Source organism: Schistocerca nitens, chromosome 1 (genome assembly GCF_023898315.1).
Source record: "Schistocerca nitens isolate TAMUIC-IGC-003100 chromosome 1, iqSchNite1.1, whole genome shotgun sequence".
Taxonomy (NCBI): Eukaryota; Metazoa; Arthropoda; class Insecta; order Orthoptera; family Acrididae; genus Schistocerca; species Schistocerca nitens.
Genome location: NC_064614.1, coordinates 788,738,547 through 788,761,184, shown reverse-complemented (window position 1 = coordinate 788,761,184; position 22,638 = coordinate 788,738,547). Strand labels below are relative to the sequence as shown.

General features: G+C 44.6%; 1 protein-coding gene across 8 annotated transcripts in view; it reads left to right on the top strand.

Annotated features, from left to right (window-relative positions):
• The window catches only part of LOC126262041 (la-related protein Larp4B-like), a 504,153-nt gene that overhangs the window by 414,228 nt on the left and 67,287 nt on the right, over positions 1-22,638 (top strand). For all 8 annotated transcript variants that reach the window (XM_049958589.1, XM_049958591.1, XM_049958588.1 and 5 more), the window contains one exon: positions 2,655-2,774. In XM_049958589.1, the coding sequence (XP_049814546.1) occupies positions 2,655-2,774 (120 nt within the window). The remainder of the gene's footprint in view (positions 1-2,654; positions 2,775-22,638) is intronic.

Below are 22,638 nucleotides of genomic sequence, written 5' to 3'. Positions count from 1 at the left end.
GAAGTGTCTGGGGACGCCCCGGACTGCGGTGGGATACCAACCTCACTGTCGCCCACCATACAGCCCGACAGCCAGGGGTAAAGGTCAGGGGTGCCATTTCTTTTCATAGCACAGCCCCTTTGGTTGTCACCCGCGGCGGCCTCACATCATAACGAAACGTCGGCGCTGTTCTACGCCTCGTTTCGTTCCCCTTCACGGTGAGCCATCCTCGAACCACATTTCAGCAAGATCATGTCCACCCTAAGACGGCGAGAGTTTCTACCGCTTGTCTTCGTGCTTCCAAAAACGTACTGTGGGCACCTGGGTCGATGGGTCTCTCCGCATTGGAGAACGTTTGGACCATTATTGGCAAGGCCCTCCAACCACCTCGGGATTTTGGCGATCTAACGAGCTCATTGGACAGAATGTGGTTCGATATACTTCAGGTGGACATCCGACAACTCTGTCAGTCAATGCCAAGCCGAATAACTGCTTGCATAAGGGCCAGAGGCGGACCAATGCGCTGCTGACTTGTTCATTTTGTGAAGCTCTATCTCTTGAATAAACCATTCAATTTTTCTGAAATTGTAATCATTTGTTTGTCTGTGTATGTACCGGGTGATCAAAAAGTCAGTATAAATTTGAAAACTGAATAAATCACGGAATAATGTAGATAGAGAGGTACAAATTGACACACATGCTTGGAATGACATGGGGTTTTATTAGAACCAAAAAAATACAAACGTTCACAAAATGTCCGACAGATGGTGCTTCGTCTGATCAGAATAGGAATAATTAGCATAACAAAGTAAGACAAAGCAAAGATGATGTTCTTTACAGGAAATGCTCAATATGTCCACCATCATTCCTCAACAATAGCTGTAGTCGAGGAATAATGTTGTGAACAGAACTGTAAAGCATGTCCGGAGTTATGGTGAGGAATTGGCGTCGAATGTTGTCTTTCAGCATCCCTAGAGATGTCCCTAGAGATCACGATACACTTGCGACTTCAGGTAACCCCAAAGCCAATAATCGCACGAACTGAGGTCTGGGGACCTGGGAAGCCAAGCTTGACGAAAGTGGCGGCTGAGCACACGATCATCACCAAACGACGCGCGCAAGAGATCTTTCACTTGTCTAGCAATTTTTTTTTTTTTTGTTCTAATAAAACCCCATGCCATTCGAAGTATGTGTGTCAATTTTTACCTCTCTATCTACATTATACCATGGTTTATTAAGTTTTCAAATTTATACTGACTTTGTTGGTGGTGTTAGGACAGCAACCAGCCACAAATTTACTTTCAGTTCCTTTATTCAAAGGCTACCGTTACCGGTTTCGAATCGTTGTGATTCATCCTCAGACGGTTTACATGCTTTCTTTATGACATGTGGTGTGTTTTTTACAGATTAATTGTCGTGAAATGTAAAAAACACACCACATGTCATAAAGAAAGCATGTAAACCGTCTGAGGATGAATCACAACGATTCGAAACCGGTAACGGTAGCCTTTGAATAAAGGAACTGAAAGTAAATTTGTGACTGGTTGCTGTCCTAACACCATCAACATTTGTCTTCAAACAACAGTCACGGTCTCCATCATGTCATCATATGACAAAATTGCATTATATTAACTTTTTGATCACCCGGTACATCACATCTACCGATTTCCGTCCCTTCGGATAATTTTTTCGTGGTGGGTTTCTTCTGCTTCTTCTTCTTCTTCGGGGGTATGTCACCCACATTTGTACACATATTTCGTCTGCACCTGTAGCGAATTTCGCCCTGGAGTTTCATTCTCGATCATGAGGAAACTTGTAATTACGCCTGGTTAGGAAGTATGCGAAGGAGTTGGACTGTGGTTGAAAAAGTATGAGAATGGAACAAACTCTTCTTTTCATTAATAGGGTGAGTATTGCATCTCACTTCTTCACATTCAGTGACATTTCTTCTTTTTCTTTAGAAAAAAAAGGAAAAAAAGCAGGGATCTGGGATTAAATGAAAAGTCGAATAGTTTTAAAAGCGTCCTTTATTTCAACTTAACAAAAATACTCCAAAAACAAATGAGCTCGTTGTGTTCGTGAAACATTCTTTGAAAATTCAAAGCACATCACGCGTTACTGCTGCTATAGTTTCACATCTTCGATCCATCTCCAATTCCGCGTCTCCCGTGAAGTACATATGTAAGAATTCGGCCCTGAAACATACCGATAAAATTATTGGCTCGCTGCAGAGCTCATTTCCCGAACTGGCTGGTGAATTCTATAACACTTATAAGTGACAAACTGCGCTTTATACTTTTCAGGTCTTTCAAGTCGACTAAATACAAGAAAGAATTAGCAGCAAGTAGTTTTCGACCATTTTTGCATGTTACCCTTTCTCTCTCTCTCTTTTTGAGGGTGCGCCTGATGTGGTGTCCCGGTGTGATGTGTGTGTTTTTTGCCGACTCGGCGTGCCCCTGCGGTACGGCGGGTCTGCCGGCCGCGGCGCATCTGCCTCTGCCTCTGCCGCGCGCCAGGTGTGCAGTGCGCGTGCGCTCCAGCGCGGGGCGCGTGCCGGCCGGCTACACCTGGCTGTGGCAGCGGCAGAGGCAGAGGCAGAGGCAGAAGCTGCGATGCCCGCGGCCGGCGAGGGTGTCGTGTGTGCCGTGTGGACTGACGGCGGGCTCTGTGTGCAGTCGCAGATCCTGGAGCGCGTCAAGCCCGACCGCGTCACCGCCAGCAAGCCCGAGGAGGACCGCAGGCGCCGCACCATCATCGTCGAGAAGAAGAACGGCTCCTTCGGCTTCACGCTGCAGGTAGGCCGTCGTCGTTTCGCAAGCGCTAATGCATCTTGCTATTAAGTAACAACGGCACGTTCATTAATTACGTCCACAGTTTTCTTTAAGGAGGATAGGACGTCAAACGGGACGACTTGGAGCAGGAGAGACACCACAGGAATTTTTAACTTCCACTGTCTATACTTTTAAAAATAAATTCGTAAAACTTTGTCAGAATAACCAGAAAGGATTCAGCATTTACACTTATAGTGGTGGAAGTTCAAAAATATAAGAAAATAATTTTTTTTTTTTTTTACATTTGTATTTCACCTTTTTTCACTTACCATTGGCTGCATTTGTTGCTATAGGTACACTTTTCTTCTTAATTAAGGGAGATTCTTCGATTAATTTTGCACAGCATACAAACCATACTTACAGGTGTATGAAACTCTAGAATTTTCCAAATATATTAAAAACTGTGGTAAAAATTGAGATAATTAACTGTAATATTTGAGTTTTTTCTAAACATAAAGTTTAAAATGTACCAGCACATTCTTTTTTTCATAAATTAAATAATTTCTAGAGTTTCATACACCTGTAAGTATGGTTTGTATGCTGTGCAAAATTCATCGAAGAATCTCTCTTTCTTATGAAGAAACGTGTACCTATAGGAACAAACGCAGCCAATGAAGTGAAAAAATGCTGAACTTCCACATGTAAAAAAAAATTATTTTGTTATTTTTTTAACTTCCACTGCTATGATTGTGAATCTGAATCCTTCCTGGTCATGCTGACAAAGTTTTATGAATTTATTCGTAAAAGTATAGACAGTGGAAATTAAAATGTCCTGTGGTGTCTCTCCTGCTCCAAGACGGCCCGTTTGACGTCCTACCCCCCTTAAAATTTGATCCCCACTCCCCTCTTGGTGAGATGTTGTGGGGCCCCCTCACCTCCCACTTTCAATCAGTTTTAAAAACTGATTAAAACACAGTGTTTTTCACACCTGATTAAAAAGATTTTTATTTTAAATATGCCAACCCCGAGAGGTATTCAGACGCGCAGAGAGAGACAAGCTTCTCGGAAACAGTATTAATCGTTTTGACGGGTCCCTAAAAAATTTACCTATTTTTGGCATGTTATATACATAAAGTGACACTGAATCTTTACATTCTTTGCAGATGAGACAGCATCTTCTGCACCTTTCTTTGAACCGTTTGACTGCGTAGCTTTTCAATCTCTTGATATTTACATGATCACTAAGAGAATTTTTGTCCGTGAACTTCGGCTTAGCGACTTGTCGGCATGGTGTTTAACATAGGCATTGTAAAAGTTTTTATAGAAATTCGTGTTGAACACAATACCATCCGCTTTATGTTCTTCGCAGAATCACGTCTGACTCACTGACTGTCACGCAGTGATTTCGATCGGCGCGGCAGAGAACTCCCCGAATGAAATCTGTCATTAGTGCGGCACTTGTTTCAAAGCGGGGAATCCCGGGCATGCACACGTGTAGAGCATTCAGTTCAGTTCAGATACGCACTGGTGGGCACTTTTATATTGTCTGTGCTGGAGATCAATTACACAAAACAAAATGCTATTCGTTACAATAATACATATTCAATTAGTGAAGAAGTTGACGTGAGATTTTCATTTTTAAATTTTTATTTTTTATTATTTAATTTTCATTTTTAAATGAGATTTGGTGAGATTTTCCCGGACGCCTACCCCCCTATTCTGAGGTCGCGTAATTAATGGAAGTCCCCTAAAGTCTTCCGTAGACTCCACTGCTATCCAGCTCTATTATTCCATAGTGAAATCTTCTAAAATACTAGAGGCGTAATAGCAACGTACCCACTCGTCATGTTTATGAACTATTATTCGTGAAATATTCGATCGAGATTTGATGTTCTGTTAACAGCAGCTAAGGCATCAGTACCATCGGTAACCCAAGTGTGTTAATTTTTCAGTTTCGGCCATAGACTAAACTTTTTATTTTATTGATTGGGCACACCAATAGAGCCAACTAAAACTTACATAGGTGCCTTTTCACAAATGGCAATGTAATTAGAAATAGATATTTAAATGACATTAATTTAAATAAGTACGTTGGCCCAAAAATATGCTTCGTACATCAATAAACTAGTTTCCAACAAGCAAAATAATCTCTCTCTCTCTCAAAAAAAAAACACACACACACACAGAGAGACGCACGCGCACCGCGCGGAGCAAACGGTTGTCTTGACGCCGGTCATCCTATGGAATAAAACAACGCGGAGATTCTTGCATGTACTTCAAGCTATTGGGACAGTACTGTTTAGGGAGCTGTTGGAATTAAATTAGCAAGTAACCTTATAAAAGAGATGGTGGTTATTGTTTAAATGCTGCATGGAATCCTGCTCTCTTACTTGTCAAAAAACGGACAGAGTTAGTGCTTCCTAACCCGTTGATTATTAATGTTACTATCGGTAACTTCTGACATGGTTCATCTTTGTTTTGCGATGGCGCTATTGTATACGGTATGTGTGTGTGTGTGTGTTGTCTTTAAAGAGTTTCTCTGAAAACCGAGGTTTTAAATTCGCTTGCACAGCGCTTAATTGCCACAGTTTTGCCTTGAAAATGGCAGGCTGTACTGCCGAAACATCGGCGGTTGTCGACGACATTTTCCGTAAGTTATTCGAACATTGTATACGCCGGGAGAAACTTAGTCTCAAATTGTTGAGTAACTGCAGTTGCTGCTCCGTTCTCTTGTTCCAGATAGAGATAACAGTCGCAGTGCTAAGACTTTCGCCCCGTGTTCTGGAGGATATAGGTTCAAATCCCCGTCTGGCCATTCAGATTTAGGTTTTCCGTGACTTCTGTAAACCTCAGAAGGTGAATGTCGCTTTTGCATATTTGAAAGTCACGGTCGATTTCCTTCCTCACTTCAAGCCTCTCAGATTAATCCCTAATGACCTCGTGTTCGACGTGACGTTAAACCGAAATCTTCTTTCTTTCCTTCTTGTACCAGCTCCTATGGTACAGACCGGGAACAGTTTAACCCGTAATTGCGTCAGCATTACACACTTTTCGTTTCCGTAGGAACATAACCGATACCTCTTAACCTCTTACCTAAAGGATGCAAAAACCTCTCATCCCCCAATGCGGGATTAGCCTCAGTGCTTATAAGTTCAGCTTAGCAGCTTCAGTTTCAAGTCTCAAGTGCGCAGGGCCGAGGAGCGTCAACCGACCCAGATCCTCTGAGTGGCAGCCGTCTACGCTGCGCTGACCACTCAGCCACGGAGGTGGACAGAATTAAATGTTAAACCGCATGAAAAAAGTTGCAGGAAGCACTTCATCTCTACTACATCAGAAATTCCTAAATTAACTGATCAAGCCAGCAAACAACCGTAGATCTGATTTCACCACACAACTTCTATTCTATGAAATGAAAAATGAAATGATCATATGGCACTGATGGCCGGTAGTCCCCACCGGGGGAAGTTCGGCCGCCGGACTGCAAGAGGAAAATCTGCGACCCGGCAGGGAATTGAACCTTTTTTTCTTTTTTTAAACCAAACCCGGGCCCATGGCATGGCAGTCGGACTCGTTGACCATTCAGCCAATGGGGCGGCCTCTACTCTCTGCATTCTTGTGATGTGCTCATAGTTTTCAGAGATCATAATGCTCAAATCTGGAGAGCAAAGTTCACCGATGATCCCCCCAGATTTTCTTGCAGAATGCGGAATAGTGACAAATACAAACTATTTTTGTGTTTAGATTACAGTTTACATTCGATTACAGTGCATTATTAGTAACAGTCATCGGTTCAATTAGGTCGCGGCTAGAGCGCGAGAAATCTTGGGTACTAATCCCGCTCGGGAAAGCTTCCAACCTCTCCCTGGGAACGAAACTTGGCTCAGGAGTCGTATGGGCGAGCGCGGCCGAGTCTCGCTGTTGAGTCATTTCCTCTGTCGCAATCGCGTTCTCATTAATTTTGTATTCATTAGCACAGAGTTTCAATTGAAGGGAAACGCGGACAAGTGTAAACAGTACCATTGTTCCAATGCAAAAATTGGTCACCAGATTCCCCTCAACCCCCCCCCCTCCCCCGCGCATAATAAGAATACTTCGCACGAAAATAAGCAACTGAGGTGACCATGGCATTCCTTTCCCTATATTTGCTGATATCTACTCTCCCGTCAGTGTCCACAGACACAGCTTCGTGTGCGCTTCAGGCAGCCCCCGTCATTTTGTTGTGTTCATTACTAACACAGCAGAAACTCGCTTACCCGGTCCTTATTAATCCGACCTCCGTACAGTAGTAGTAGTTGTTGCCGCTGTTGTGGTCTTCAGTCCGAAGACTCGTCCGATACAGCTCTCCACGCTACTCTATCTGTGCAAGTCTCTTCATCTCCGAATAACTACTGCAACTTACACCTTTCTGAATCTGCTTATTGTATTCATTTCTTGGTCACCAACTACGATTTTTACCCCTCCCCCACCCCTCCCTCCAATACTTCCCTCAAATACTAAATTGGCGATCCCTTGATGTCTCAGAATGTGTCCTATCAACCGATCCCTTCTTTTGGTCAAGTTGTGCCACAAATTTCTTGTCTCCCCTATTCTATTCTTTAGTTACATGATCGACCCATCTAATCTTCAGCATTCTTCTCTAGCGCCACATTTCGATAGCTTCTATTGTCTTGTCTAAACTGTTTATTGTCCGCCTTTCACTTTCCTACATGGCAGAAAAAACTTCCTAATACTTAAACCTCTATTCGATGTTAACGACTTTGTCTTCTTCAGAAATGTTTTTATTGCCATCGCCAGTCTACATTTTATACCCTCTCTACTTCGACCATCATCAGTCATTTTGCTCCCCAAATAACAAAACTCATCTACTACTTTAAGTGTCTCATTTCCTAATCTAATTCCCCCTGCATCACCTGATTTAATTCGACTACATTCCAATATCCTTGTTTTGCTTTTCTTGACTTTCGTCTAATGTCTTCCCTTCAAGACACTGTCCATTTCTTTCAGCTGTTCTTCCAAGTCCTTTGCTGTCTCTGACAGGATTACAGTGTTATCGGCAAACCTCAGAGTTTATATTTCTTCTCCCTGAACTTTCATTCCTATTCCGAATTTTTCTTCGGTTTCCTTTTCTGCATGCTCACTGTACAGATTGAATAACATCGGCGATAGCCTACAATTCTGTCTCATTCCCTTCTCAACCACTGCTTCCCCTTCATGTACCTCAGCTTTTACAACTACTGTCTGACTGCTGTACAAGTTGTTAATAGTCTTTCGCTCCCTGTATTTTACCCCTGCCACCTTCAGAATTTCGAAGAGAGTATTCCAGTCAACATTGTCAAAAGCTTTCTCTAAGTCTACAACTGCTATAAAAATGGGTTTACCTTTCCGTGACTTATCGTCGAAGATACTGTAATCCAGTATTCCCTCGCGTGTTTCTACATCTAAACTGATCTCCTCCGATGTCTGCTTCTTCCAGTTTTTCCATTCTTCTGTCAATAATTCGTAGTATCGTGCAACCATGACTTATTAAACTGATATTCCGGTAAGATTCAGACCTGTCAGCATCTGCTCTCTTTGGAATTGGAATTATTACTTCTTGAAGTGTGAGAATATTTCGCCTGTCTCCAGCATCTCGTACAATATAGTAACTGTGCAGTTGTTGATATTCCCGAACTAACAGCTGCAACAATGGATGACAGTCATTGAATTTTAACTCAGGCAACTGCCATTCTTCGATCTTTGCACGGTATCAGTTAACAAGTTACCATTCATTTCCATTGTTTATTGCTCCCGTTTGTTGCGAGTGTTAAATGCCATCAACAAGAAAGTTGGTGGTAGTGGCCATGGACAGAAAATTCAATACACTGCATCGGATGAGTAAAGGAGAATTGTTGTAAATAATTTTGTTGGAGTTTTCTGAAACATTGCAGGATGATCGTATACAGTGTCCCATGACTGATTACAAAACTTTCGACATTTTTCGTTTACAGACAGTGACAATAGTGATGATGGATTAGATGCCAAAACTGGCATTCAGTCTGAGGATATTATGAAGCCGGCCTCTGTGGCCGACCGGTTCTAGGCGCTTCAGTCTGGAACCGCGCGACCGCTACGGTTGCAGGTTCGAATCCTGCCTCGGGCATGGATGTGTGTGATTTCCTTAGGTTAGTTAGGTTTAAGTAGTTCTAAGTTCTAGGGGACTGATGACCTCAGATGTTAAGTCCCATAGTGCTCAGAGCCATTTGAACCATTTTTTGACATTATGACACTTACAGAGGCCACAACGCAGCTGTACGAAAAAACGGCTTATTTAGAATTCCTGGAGGAAACAACTTCTGCCAAACATCGCTGGTGAAAGGCTGGCGTCATCGTGTAGCATAATAGACGACGTGCTAATCTGCCTCACAAGAAAGTTTCTGGTTACTTCAGAGTATAAAACTGATTGAATTTTTGCGATATTTATGTGAAAATAATGTGGGATTTGTATGTTTACGTGGAAATAAAATATAATGTGTATTTACATGGCATTTAACCATTTCGTTTAAATAATGGAACCACGAAACCACCAAAAGCTGCTGTAATGTATTTATATCTATCGTGAATAGTAATTATGCCAGTGACTTGAAGGTGATCGACCGCGCGACGTGGCGCAGTTGATAGCACACTAGCCTCGCATTCGGGAGGACGACGGTTCAAACCCGCGTCCGGCCATCCAGATTTGGATTTTCCGTGATTTCCCTAAGTCGCTCCAGGCAAATGTTGGGACGGTTCCTTTGAAAAGGCACAGCCATATTTGGGTATACGAGACTCGACATTACAAATAGAAATTACGCCTTTATTCAAAGACTAATAAATGCGTTGAAATGTCCGTGATTCATAGCGATTCCCTGGACATTAAAAAACACGGGACGTGGTTCTTAATACTGTGTGTGTGGTTACCACGGACAGCACTGCACGCTCTGCGACTGGCCACAACGTTGGCAACGAGTTCTTGTGGCGGGGTGTTTCACTCCTCAATCAGCGTGGTCCTCAACTACTGGATGGATGTCGGTGTATGCGGGTGTGCTGAAGTACGTCTGTTCAACACTCCCACGTATGTTCGATGGCGTTTAAGTCGGAGTAGGGGCAGGGCAGTCCATTTGCCGAACATCCTCTCTTCCCGTCAGCTCCTCCGCCTGCGCTGTTCGATGCGGTCGCGCATGTCATCCATAAAGATGAAGGCAGAGCCGAATGCACATGGGGAAGGAGTACAATGTGGCAACAACAGTGACCGACGAGCGGATCGTGTTCAAAGATTTGGAGGTCAGTACGCCCGTGCAACAATTAAGCCTCCCATACCATAATACCTGGACCTGGAAAGCGGTCATGTTCGAGAATGGTCCTGGGTGCATTATGGGTTCCCATCTCTCGCTGTCTGAAGGTTCGTCCAGAATCACTAGCAGACTGAAACTGCTCTCATCCGAGAAGGCCACCCACCCCACTCCTCAATGGTCCAGTCTCCGATGTGCGGCTGTCAGTGGAACACAACGTACAAACAGATCATCCTCCACCCACCCGACCCCCATGCAATCACCGAGCCTCTGTGGAGCGTTAGAATGTGTGCCTTGCAGTCCTGTTAAATGTGGTTGGAGCTGCACCCGCTTTTTGACGTGGGATTCCTTCTTGCCAGTTGCACTATGTGTCGGCCAGCTGCTGCTGTAGCAGACCGTGGGCCACCACCTGCTCTCCTTTGGGCAGCAGTGCCTGTGGTTCGGAACGCCCTCCATGCACGTGAAATAATACTGTGGGCAATGCCACACTCGTGAGCTACACTCGTCACACTTTCTCCGTCTTCCAGTTTCCCAATGACTCTTCCCCTTGTGAAATCCAGATGTTGTCTCCGGCCATGTTGTAACGAAGATTACTACGTCAGTGCTCCGCAACTGGTCGCTGATTGACACACCCTGTCTTTTCCAGATCCTCCAACTGCCTCGTGTTTCGGAGCCGCCACATTTGGCGCTGCAGTCACGCTGACCTCACGCTACGTGACGTCCAACTTCCTGTGCACGACAGGGAGACCTGCGACAACATTCTCGCACACTTTGTTCATTTCCGCCGAGTAGTCAATATGTTGTTTTACATTATCTGTCTCGTCCTTAAGGTTTTCAAACAATATGTAATAGACATACACGTGACAACGAGCTCATCGCTACTTTTCGGTGGCAAAATACTGCTAAGACTGTAGACGAGGGACGAAGCGTGATACTGCTGGCTTCCACCCACGCCGTTGTCGGCGTTGCATACTGGGCCAGGTTCCAAACAGCCCTCTTCCGCAATTCTTTTTTCGGCGAGCTCTCATTGAGTCCAAGTCTCCGCCCCTGCGTTTCTCTTACGTGTTGTTTTCTAAAGTGAAACTGGCGCATGTATTCAAAAGGCAGAAGAGAATACAACCCAGACAATAACAACACTGTTCCTTGTATCCTTGCTGAAAATGCGTTGCGTAAGATGAAGACACTACTGTCTGACAAAAGACGCTCTGAATTCAAACCATACCGCATTAATGTAGGTTGCTGATGGCGTCTTGACTGCAGATTGCTGTCTCGGATGGTAACTGCGGACAGACGGGTTGTAAGCCATCACGTTTTTCATCAGTTCACTGCAGGTACCCTGCCTCGTCACTACACCAGTAAACCAACGCCCATACGCCTTCATGCCTTATCTATCCGTACAGCCAGAAATTCAACCAACTTCCACTCTCCAGCCATGAAAACATATACATGTACATCTACATGGATCTGCAATTCACACTTAAGTGGCTGGCGGCCCGATATATAACCCAGGTCGCAACGCTCTACCACACCTCAACCTTTAGTTTTTTTCCTCCCTTTTCCTCAACCTCGCTGAATTATAGTCGCTACCTGCGGTTTCACAGGGCCCCATAGTCACACTCATAATTAATCCTCCATCATGATTTACACCAAAGCATCATTAATATTATCATCAGCGATTATATTTTAAGTGTAATATAAAAGATATCTAAAAAGTTTTAAAAATCATGAATTGTCGACCATTGTGTTTAAAAACATCGTTTATTTTCATCTGTTTTTATGTACAGGGTGATTACAACTAAACTTTCTCTACTTGAGAAGGCCCCCTTGAAAAAGGAGTGATTATAGGACAATGAAATTTTGAAGAAACATTTTTAAGGACATGCGGAAGAGAAATAACAAATTGAAAGAAACACGTTTCAATTTCCGCTTGAGGGGGTAACATTCCTTAACTGCGTACCATATTTACGATTCAGGTTACAAACGTTGTTCAACGTGGGATCGTGACGCAGCTCGTGCACTGCTTGAAGATCGCATATTTCATGGAGCAATCTAAGCCATCGCAACAGTAACTTCTTCAACAGTTTGTTCTTCAACAATTGGCCGTTGGTCTCTCCCAGGAACAATTCCCAAATCGCTAGTTAATTCGAACTTCCGAATCATATTCTCCAGCCCTGTTACGGAAAGAGGACCCCTCCGTATCCATTTAATGCGTCGATATTCAAGAAGAGCAGCTGCACTATTGCTGTTGTTTTGATGAAACAGCTGCTCATCTTGTCCAGACCTATTCTGACTGTTGCAACTGTAATGCACGCTGGTGCTTGTGTTTCTACCCTCCATCGCCGTATCACAACCAACGCCCGATGGCAAGTCAAGACACTAACACTATTAACATCGCAAATTCTGCAGCGCACAGTCTGGTTATCATTCGTATAAAGTTAAATAGGTTTCCGTCTACGGAAGCGAAAATTTGGTTATAACCACACTGCATTTAAAAAAAAACATCTTTTAAATGTGTGTAACCTTTGGCTGAGGAACGCTTTTTATCCGCTGCCAGCCCGCTCGTTCATAGCGAGCTGAAAGAAAAGTAAACAAAAAAAAATTCTTCTTCAGTCTTCGACGGCTCAACTGAATATAATGCTTCAAATGGCTCTAAGCACTATGCGACTTAACTGTTGAGGTCATCAGTCGCCTAGAACTTAGAACTAATTAAACCTAACTAACCTAAGGACATCCCACACATCCATGACCGAGGCAGGATTCGAACCTGCGACCGGTTCCTCATCTCACCAAGGTACACTGCGAAACACGTTGGCGCGACCGCTACGGGCGCAGGTTCGAATCCTGCCTCGGGCATGGATGTGTGTGATGTCCTCTGGTTAGTTAGGTTAAGTAGTTCTAAGTTGTAGGTGACCGATGACCTCAGATGTTGAGTCCCATAGTGCTCAGAGCCATTTGAAACATTTTTTGAAACACGCTGTTTTAGAATCAAATCTCTAGAGACCTGTGTGTCCTGCTAACACAGTTTCTTTCTTAAGCAGAGTTCCAACCCTTGGCACACACTTGCGGCTACGGAGCTGAATATCAGTATCCTCGTAACTCAGGCACGGGTCAGCTAATGGCAGGCGGGGGGAATTACTGGCAGCCCCCTCGTGCACTGCACGCCTCGGAGGTCCACCTGGGGAAACGGCATACCGGCAAGGCAGGCGCCACAATGGAATCGGTGGTTGGCAAACAGGTTCTATTTGCAGCGCGCTGCACGCCACGCCACGCCACACCAGGCCAGACAAGCCAAGCCGCCCTTGCACGGCTCTCGTCCCCGGGCCGGCCCACCGGATTTCCGTTCCTCGAGACCACTGTGCGTTTCCCCACCACGCCGTCTTCCCATTATTCTTCACTTAGTTCAAGCTGCGACGGCTGCCGTGCGACCACACTCGTACCGGAATCCGTCCTCAATAACAGCGCGGTGCGATTAACGTATTTTAATTATGTTATAAAAAAGTAGGCCACACTTAGTTGATAGGATACATTCTGAAGCATCGAGGAGTCCTAATGGGCCCAGGGGATGGGGGATGGGGAAGTTTCACTGAGAGATCAAGGCTTGGCTACAGTAAACGGATCCAAAAGGACGTTGGTGGTGCAAAGATGAAGTGGTTTGAACAGAATAGATAGTATGCTGTGTCAAACTTCAGTTTCTTTTGGCATGTAAAATGTTCAAAAAACTTAAGGAAACACGGCCGGATGACGTGTTCATACTACTTCCTCATCTGTTGCTAATTACTATTCACTATCAATAAATTCTGACGTTGGTCAACCTTGATTGTATTGTAGCGGTAGTTACTTACGGTGAGCGTGTGTGTGTGTGTGTGTGTGTGTGTGTGTGTGTGTGTGTGTGTGAGAGAGAGAGAGAGAGAGAGAGAGAGAGAGAGAGAGAGAGAGAAAGTATATGCTGTATTATTGTCCTTGGTTGGCATAGCCTCACCTACCAATGGTTTAAATTTCCTCGCACAGCGCCCTCTGTTGCATTTTTACCTTGAAAGTGACGGAGTATTCACATGTCGAAACATCGGCGGTTGCTGAAGACGTCAGCCGGCTGGATTCCCGGAAAATGTTTGAAATAGTGAGCAGAGCTACATGGTTCAAATGGTTCAAATGGTTCTGAGCACTATGGGACTTAACATCTGTGGTCATCAGTCCCCTAGAACTTACAACTACTTAAACCTAACTAACCTAAGGACATCACACACATCCATGCCCGAGGCAGGATTCGAATCTGCGACCGTAGCAGTCGCGCGGTTCCGGACTGCGCGCCTAGAACCGCGAGACCACCGCGGCCGGCAGAGCTACATCAAACGAGTCTTCGGACTGAAGACTGCAGTACTGACACCATTATTTCTTTGTAACATGCATTGACTAGTAATATATGACTGAATACTGCAAAATATCGGATTACTGGTGAGGTTTCCTCGCTTATCTTTCAGCGTCGTATTCCTTGGAAAGTATCGAGCCAACCGTCATATTAGCCACTCTCCAAGAAGTTGTCTTCCTGCTCTCAGGATTAAATAAACTACCATTTTCCATCGTTGCCTCGCTTAAAATTTATAACAGACCTCACCTGTGTGTGACATACTCTCCAAGATACAAACGTACTTACCTTAAGCTCCAGGCGCGACAGTGGTTTCTCCAACTTCGTCTTAACAGATTTACTTTCACGGTTGTAAGAGTCTAACGCCACCAACCTACATTAGTATCCGTCCCTCCTGCATTCTATGAATCCCTTACCGGCCGGATTGGCCGAGCGATTCTAGGCGCTTCAGTCTGGAACCGCGCGATCGCTACGATCGCAGTTTCGAATCCTGCCCCGGGCATGGATGTGTGTGATGTCCTTAGGTTAGTTAGGTTTAAGTAGTTCTAAGTTCTAGGGGGCTGATGACCTCAGATATTAAGTCCCATTGCTCAGAGCCATTTGAACCATTTTTTTTATGAATCCCTTTTAGGTTTTCTAACAGTTTCCTTTCGCAACACATTCCTGCTCCACATATGAATTATATATCAACACTCCTCAAATCCGTGACATCTTCCGTCTTTCGTCTACCTCTATGCCAACTATACCCGTCCCTCCTCTCTCCCTCTCCACGCCAACTGTCGCACTTGTAGCAATTTTGTCTCCTTCCTTCCGTTCTGCACCTGTACATTCGGTTTAAGAATAATATACACAAATTCTCCCTCACCGAGTCGGGCAACGCGCGCACACACTCGCGCGCGCCTTTTGTGTGTGTGTGTGTGTGTGTGTGTGTGTGTGTGTGTGTTATGTGAAAATTCTGGAAGAGATTGGGACTTGAAATTGCATAACTGCCCTTCGCAGGAAGTTCACGACCAATTGCGCTATCAGTCTTCCAATTTGTCACTAGTTTTCCCACATACTCAATTGCTTTAAACATTGTTACTTTAAGGAACTTACTCAAATGTAAAGAAAACTCCCCACCATGATGTTGATACTCTAACAAATATAGTGAATATAAATTTAAATAAACTACTTTTTGGATTTTAGTTAAAATTTGCTTTATTTATAAACCAATTTGTTAAAGTTTTGTCATAAAATTGTCAATGAAATCATGTTCATATAATACCTGACTAATTTAAAACACAAGAATGATTGATCCCTTTAAATATATACTGGCTATATTGGAATGTCCAGAAAAACAGACAAAGACTTCGGTATACTTCCCTGGCCCTCCCAGCAGTCGGTTCGGTGTCCAGAATAGGGGGATAAGCACAATCATGTGTGTCTGTTGCCACCACACTGTACATTCTAGTAAAGAAGCTGCATGCCCCATTAATTAACCTTTAACGAGTCTGTACGTCTGCTGTGGTTTGTTCTTACCCTGTTGAAGCTGGTCCTTTTTTTTCGGTGTAAGTTGAAGCCCGAGTTTTTTGTTTGATACAGGTAAGGTCTTAGAAGCGTATATGCTAAGATTGTTCCGACTGTTTTTGTCACGCTTCGCTGGTAGTAAATTTGTGCTTCGGGTAAGGAGACGCTCTGGAGGCCAGTCGGCCGAATACCGTGCCTGCAGCCTATTGGTGAACAGGGAGCAAAGCAATGCCTCGCGTCCTAGCGTGTTCTCTAACAAGAGAGGTCCCACCGCGAACGGGGTGGGTCAGCGTAGCGGACCAGAAGGAGCCAATAGGTAAGACTAGGCAAGTTCCCGGATATTATCCGCATAGACATAGACTATATACTTCCACATCGATGCAGTATATTCTGCACCAGATTAGATCCGACCTAGAGCTGAAATTCGGAGACAAGAGGCCGGGGTTCCACACGTGGCACTACAGAGATTTTTTTTATTTGAATTATTTTTTTCTGATTTTAAGTTTCGCGGTGTTTTCCGTTAGACTTTTCCAACAGGTTAAAGTTATGTTCACACCGACGCGAGTTGGAATGCCATTCTAAGAAAGAACGGTGTTAACTCACAGTAAATTTATGGTTGCCCACTTTGTTGTTTAAATGAAACCTGTAGCATTATTTTCGGTTCTCTTAAACTGAAGCCTCCATTGACGAAAGTGTTGTGCCAGTCTGCTTAAATATTTCGTAAATACTGATGTTTGCATGTCCAGTGGCATCTTGTGTATCCATACTAGAGGGCATAGGTAATCCGCATAATCGAACATCCGGAAAACCATTAAAAGCATAATGATATTGGTTAAATGCTGTAAACACACACGTTTTATTTACTTTCACGTAAAGCTCCAAATTTACATAACTTCCACATAAATTTTGACTAGATATTGAACAAGTGTTTTATACACTGAAATAACCAGTAAATTGGAGCCAGATTAGTACGCCTTTTATGTGCAGCTCGATCATATAGGCGCTTCTCTAGCAATACTGCGGCCGAAGTCGTTTTCGCCTGGTGTTCCAAATAAACCATTATTTTGTCCAGCTGTGTTGTTGGCTCTGTATTCTTCATAATGTCTTCAGCTTGACTGTCAGTTATCTCAGCTAGTACCTCATAGCTATCGTGAATATCTGCAGAGGAACAAATGGCGATAATTTCGCTATCAGTAAGCATACCGAAACCAGCGTCATTATCATTTCAGAGCCAATCACTTTATGTCTATAACACGTGTCTGAGCGTGCACACTGCACCAGATTCGGCAGAAATGTTTTTCCACAATCCTCCTCTATCTGTCCTAGACAGAACCTCTAACTTTTTGTCCACGGCCACAACCAGCTTATTTCTGCTGGATATTGTTTTACGCTCGCAACAAACGAGGAGAATACAGTACTGTGCAGCTCATTGGCAGAATCTGTGTATGGCAGATAACTAAACTGAAATTTAATGATTCTCGTCATAGAGTGTTGCCGCCATTAAAATCCGAAGTATAAAATACCGCACAGTTTGTGTACTTAATAAAGGAACTGGTTCGGAGTAACCGAATACTCGGATTGATGAGGGCCGTGTAAACAATGTTCCACTGTACTTACGTTGGAGAGCTATTGCTCAGTTGTCGACGTACCAGAATTTTATAGGTTCTGTTTTTTCAGGCTTGTCAGGGATATGCAGACTGAAGATGTTGCTAGGATGGATGCTTTAGGAAGATCGTTGCTAAGTTTCTTTAGGTGATGATAATGATAATGCCACTCGTCAATGTAGTATGAAAAATAGGCATTATTGGAAAAAATACCGCGCAAGTCCGAGTAGGATTTGTTCCCTGAAGGTTCCGTACAAACTTATTATGTATATGGTGATTATTATTATTATTATTATTTCTTGGCATGGCTGAATGGCCTGGTGCAAGTCCTTCAACTGGACGCCACTTCGGTGACTTGGTGAGACTGTAACCTACCCCAGTTGCCCAGATGGGGAAAGGGGACCTACAGTTTAACGTGGAATCCAAACCACGTGTTGTTTCTGGCGACGACTCACATCGATAAGACAAGAAGGTTAGCTTAAAACGAAGGTTGGAAAACTTGTGGTCCGACCGTGATCCGATCTGGCTAACTCTCGGTTTGCAGGCATGCGCTTTCCCTCTCTTCTTGTGCCTGTATCCTTAAGTAAGTAAGTTTAATCCTCCCCAAAAAATGGAAAATTCAAATCTACCCCTGCTTGGCACCGCCACTTTTACCCTGCCATAAAAAAATGAACTATCTCTCTTCAGGTGTTGCCCCTAATGACTCCCAAAAGTTCTCCCATTGTGATAGGATCCGCGGTTCTGTGACTTTTTTATTTCTATGTTATTATTTTATTTATTTATTTATTTATTTTATTACGTGATTATAATTAGTAAATGTGTACAAATGAAAATTCTATAAAACATAATGTTAAAAAAGTATTCAAAGGATAAACTAAAACAGCGTTGTACAATAGTGCTACTGGAGCTAAACGAATCTTGCTTCAAGAAAAGGTGCAAATGAAGATTTCTTGTCCACTGCAATTGGCGTTTTCCAACTCCAACAACGTCATCCAAAATATCTGCAAGAGCCCCATGCTGCTGCTTTAGTAATGCCTCAATGAATGTAGCTTTCCACGAGTCAGCCGATCTCTTTCGTTCCTCGCTGCTTACAATTCGGTTAATTCTGTCTTCAATGTGATGCTGCGCGGAACCACAAACTGAGCCTGGCACTGCGCAACTTGGGGGGAGGGGGGGCTGGGTTAACGAAAACGTAGCGAAATAATTAGCAAAGAGCGTACGGTTGCTCGGTGTCCGTTCAAGAGAGTTGTGAGCGTTTTGTAGGAGGTAGACCAGTAATTGAGCTCCACTTTCTCCCCTTTTCCGAAGACGTAGTCGATGGTCATTTCCTCGAACCATCTAAGCGCATAATATTTTGCGAGGGGAGGTCAGGTGTGACACGAAGGTAAACGTCGGACGACTACACGCACGTGAAGCGAAGTTCATTGGTGACCGCTATACCATAAAATCCGAAAAGTGTATAGGTAGTTCATCAATAGGTTTTGATGCGTGAGATTTACAAAATGTGTGACATATGTGACCGTATATTTTGATTGTATTGTTTTATAAGGTCAAATTGCTATCTGGCAAGTAGTAGCGTGGACGGCATTACACACTAGAGGGAATCTTTGTCCTTCCTGCAAGTTTCATAAAGCATTAGTTACCTTTGAATTCTTAACTGAGATTTGCACGTAAACACCGGCAATTTAAATGCACAGAAGATGTTACAAATTTATCAAAGATGCTTGATGCCGACTGTCAAACGTTGGTTCATAGACAAAAAATGAAGACTGGACACTGCAGGAGGACAAAGATCCAAAGTACCGCAGCAGGCTTTGCAGCGACTGGAAAGAGGAGAAAGGTGTGCAAGTACTGGATTGGCCCTCGCCGTCGCCTGATGCTAATCCTACTGAAAATGTATGGTCTTACGTGAGAAATAAGTTGCAAGGAAAAAAGATCTTCGCTTTGAAACAGCTGTCAACGCAAATTCGTGGCATTTGGAGGTATCTTTTACGCGGATACGTGGAAAACTTGGTTTCAAGCCAGCCTCAGAAATGCCAAGCAAATATCGATTCCGCGGGTTCCTGGACGTAGTATTAATTGCACTTGCATTTTTCTTTTGTGTATATGTTTTAGCTTTTGTCAAATAAATTTTTCTACTAACTATCCCGACCACGATCTTACTTAATAGGGGCCGGCCGTGGTGGCCGTGCGGTTCTGGCGCTGCACTCCGGAACCGCGGGGCTGCTACGGTCGCAGGTTCGAATCCTGCCTCGGGCATGGGTGTGTGTGATGTCCTTAGGTTAGTTAGCTTTAAGTAGTTCTAAGTTCTAGGGGACTTATGACCTAAGATGTTGAGTCCCATAGTGCTCAGAGCCATTTTTTTACTTAATAGGGCCAAGGGCGGATATAAATTTTAGGTTTGTACCGCTACCCGCTCCTGAGAAAAAGCGGTCTTAACAATCGGACAGAGAGACAGACGAACTGACAACAAAGCTACCCTATTGGGGTTCAGTTTTTACCAATTGAGCTACATAGCTGTAAAAAGGACCGAAATGGTACTACGGGCGCTCGATGAAGTTTTCAATTTCAAAACGTGCTTGGCAGGCTTCGGCTTCTAGTCCACAGCACCTGCAGAAAGGGTGGTGCCGTGTAGGGGTAATGGCGCCAGCAAACAGAAGGGGGATGCCAGGTGGCCGCACCGTGTCCTGCCGACTCGGGGCGACAGCTGCTGCCTGATCAGGACGGCCACGCGCCTGATAGCCTATCTCTGCCGCCTGTACTCAGTTCCACCACCTGCTCAGATAGTATTGTCGCTCTCCGGGCGACACAGTGTGAGCCACTGTGGACAGCACCGCCGGATCGGAGAAACTGCCTCCGCCCGCGATATCCAGCGGCGCCATCCTGCCACGCGTTAGTCTCGTACGACGCCGGATAATGCACAATGGACAATACACTGCCTGGCAGAAAATCTGATGCAACCAGAAAGGAAAAGTTCACGGGCTCAGAGGGTACGTAATGTTACTTCAGTGGTCACAAAATCGAGTCAAATTTTTAAGAAAATGCTAGTACGATCCCACTTATCAGTATGACGTTGCACGCACTCGGACCTGCGTTAATGCTCCGATTCGGTTACGAACGGTGTCAGGTTGTGCAAGCTGGCGACCTGTTGTAACCTCTCCTTGATGTCCCAGTGGCAGCTGGATACTGCCACTGGGACGGAGTTTACGTCCGAGCCGGTTCAACAAATGTTCTATGGGGGATGGGTCTACTGGCCACGCAGGTATCTCAGCGTCACACAGGCTGTTCAAAGGGACGCATACCATGTATGGAGCAGCGCTGTCGTGGTGAAAAAGGCACAACGATGGGAGATATTTCTCGAGGACGCAAGACACACTACTGGCCATTAAAATTGCTACACCAAGAAGAAATGCAGATGATAAACGGGTATTCATTGGACAAATATATTATACTAGAACTGACATGTGATTACATTTTCACGCAATTTGGGTGCATACATCCTGAGAAATCAGTACCCAGAACAACCACCTCTGGCCGTAATAACGCCCTTGATACGCCTGGGCATTGAGTCAAACAGAGCTTGGATGGCGTGTACAGGTACAGCAGCCCATGCAGCTTCAACACCATACCACAGTTCATCAAGAGTAGTGACTGGCGTATTGTGACGAGCCAGTTGCTCGGCCACCATTGACCAGACGTTATCAGTTGGTGAGAGATCTGGAGAATGTGCTGGCCAGGGCAGCAGTCGAACATTTTCTGTATCCAGAAAGGCTCGTACAGGACCTGCAACATGCGGTCGTGCATTATCCTGCTGAAATGTAGGGTTTCGCAGAGATCGAATGAAGGGTAGTGCCACGGGTCGTAACACATCTGAAATGTAACGTCCACTGTTCAAAGTGCCGTCAGTGCGAACAAGGGATGACCGAGACGTGTAACCAATGGCACCCCATACCATCACGCCGGGTGATACGCCAGTATGGCGATGACAATACACGCTTCCAATGTGCGTCCACCGCGATGTCGCCAAACACGGATGCGACCATCATGATGCTGTAAACAGAACTTGGATCCATCCGAATAGAATGACGTTTTGCCATTCGTGCACCCAGGTACGTCGTTGAGTACACCATCGCAGGAGCTCCTGTCTGTGATGCAGCGTGAAGGGTAACCGCAGCCATGGTTTCCGAGCTGATAGTCCATGCTGCTGCAAACGTCGTCGAACTGTTCGTGCAGATGGTTGTTGTCTTGCAAACCTCCCCATCTGTTGACTCAGGGATCGAGACGTGGCTGCACGATCCGTTACAGCCGTGCGGATAAGATGCTTGTCATCTCGACTGCTAGTGATACGAGGCCGTTGGGATCCAGCACGGCGTTCCGTATTATCCTCCTGAACACACCGATTCCATATTCTGGTAACAGTCATTGGATCTAGACCAACGCGAGAAGCAATGTCGCGATAGGATAAACCGCAATCGCGATAGGCTACAATCCGACCTTTATCAAAGTTGGAAACGTGATGGTACGCATTTCTCCTCCTTACACGAGGCATTACAACAACGTTTCACCAGGCAACGCCGGTCAGCTGCTGTTTGTGTATGAGAAATCGGTTGGAAGCTTTCCTCATGTCCGCACGTTGTAGGTGTCAGCACCGGCGCCAGCCTCGTGTGAATGCTCTGAAAAGTTAATCATTTGCATATCACAGCATCTTCTTCCTGTCGGTTAAATTTCGCGTTTGTATCACGTCATCTTCGTGGTGTAGCAATTTTAATGGCCAGTAGTGAATCTGAGATGAACTATTGTGCAGTTAGAGGTCCTTCAATTACTACCAGCCGTTATCTGGAGTCGTACCAACTGGTTCCCCACACCAAGACGCCAGGAGTAACTATACTGCACCTCTCCGAAACGTTGGGGAAATGGAACCTCTCCTCAGATCACCGACGTACTGTCATCCGGAGTATTGCTGCTGAACACAATGTGACCCCATTCATCCGAAGTCCATCTACCCAGTCATGACACCACTCCAAACACAGACCTTAATGCTGTTATATTTGCGGCAGCTTACACTTGGAATGGTAAGTCCTGATCCGGCTGCTGCTAGTCTCCGACCA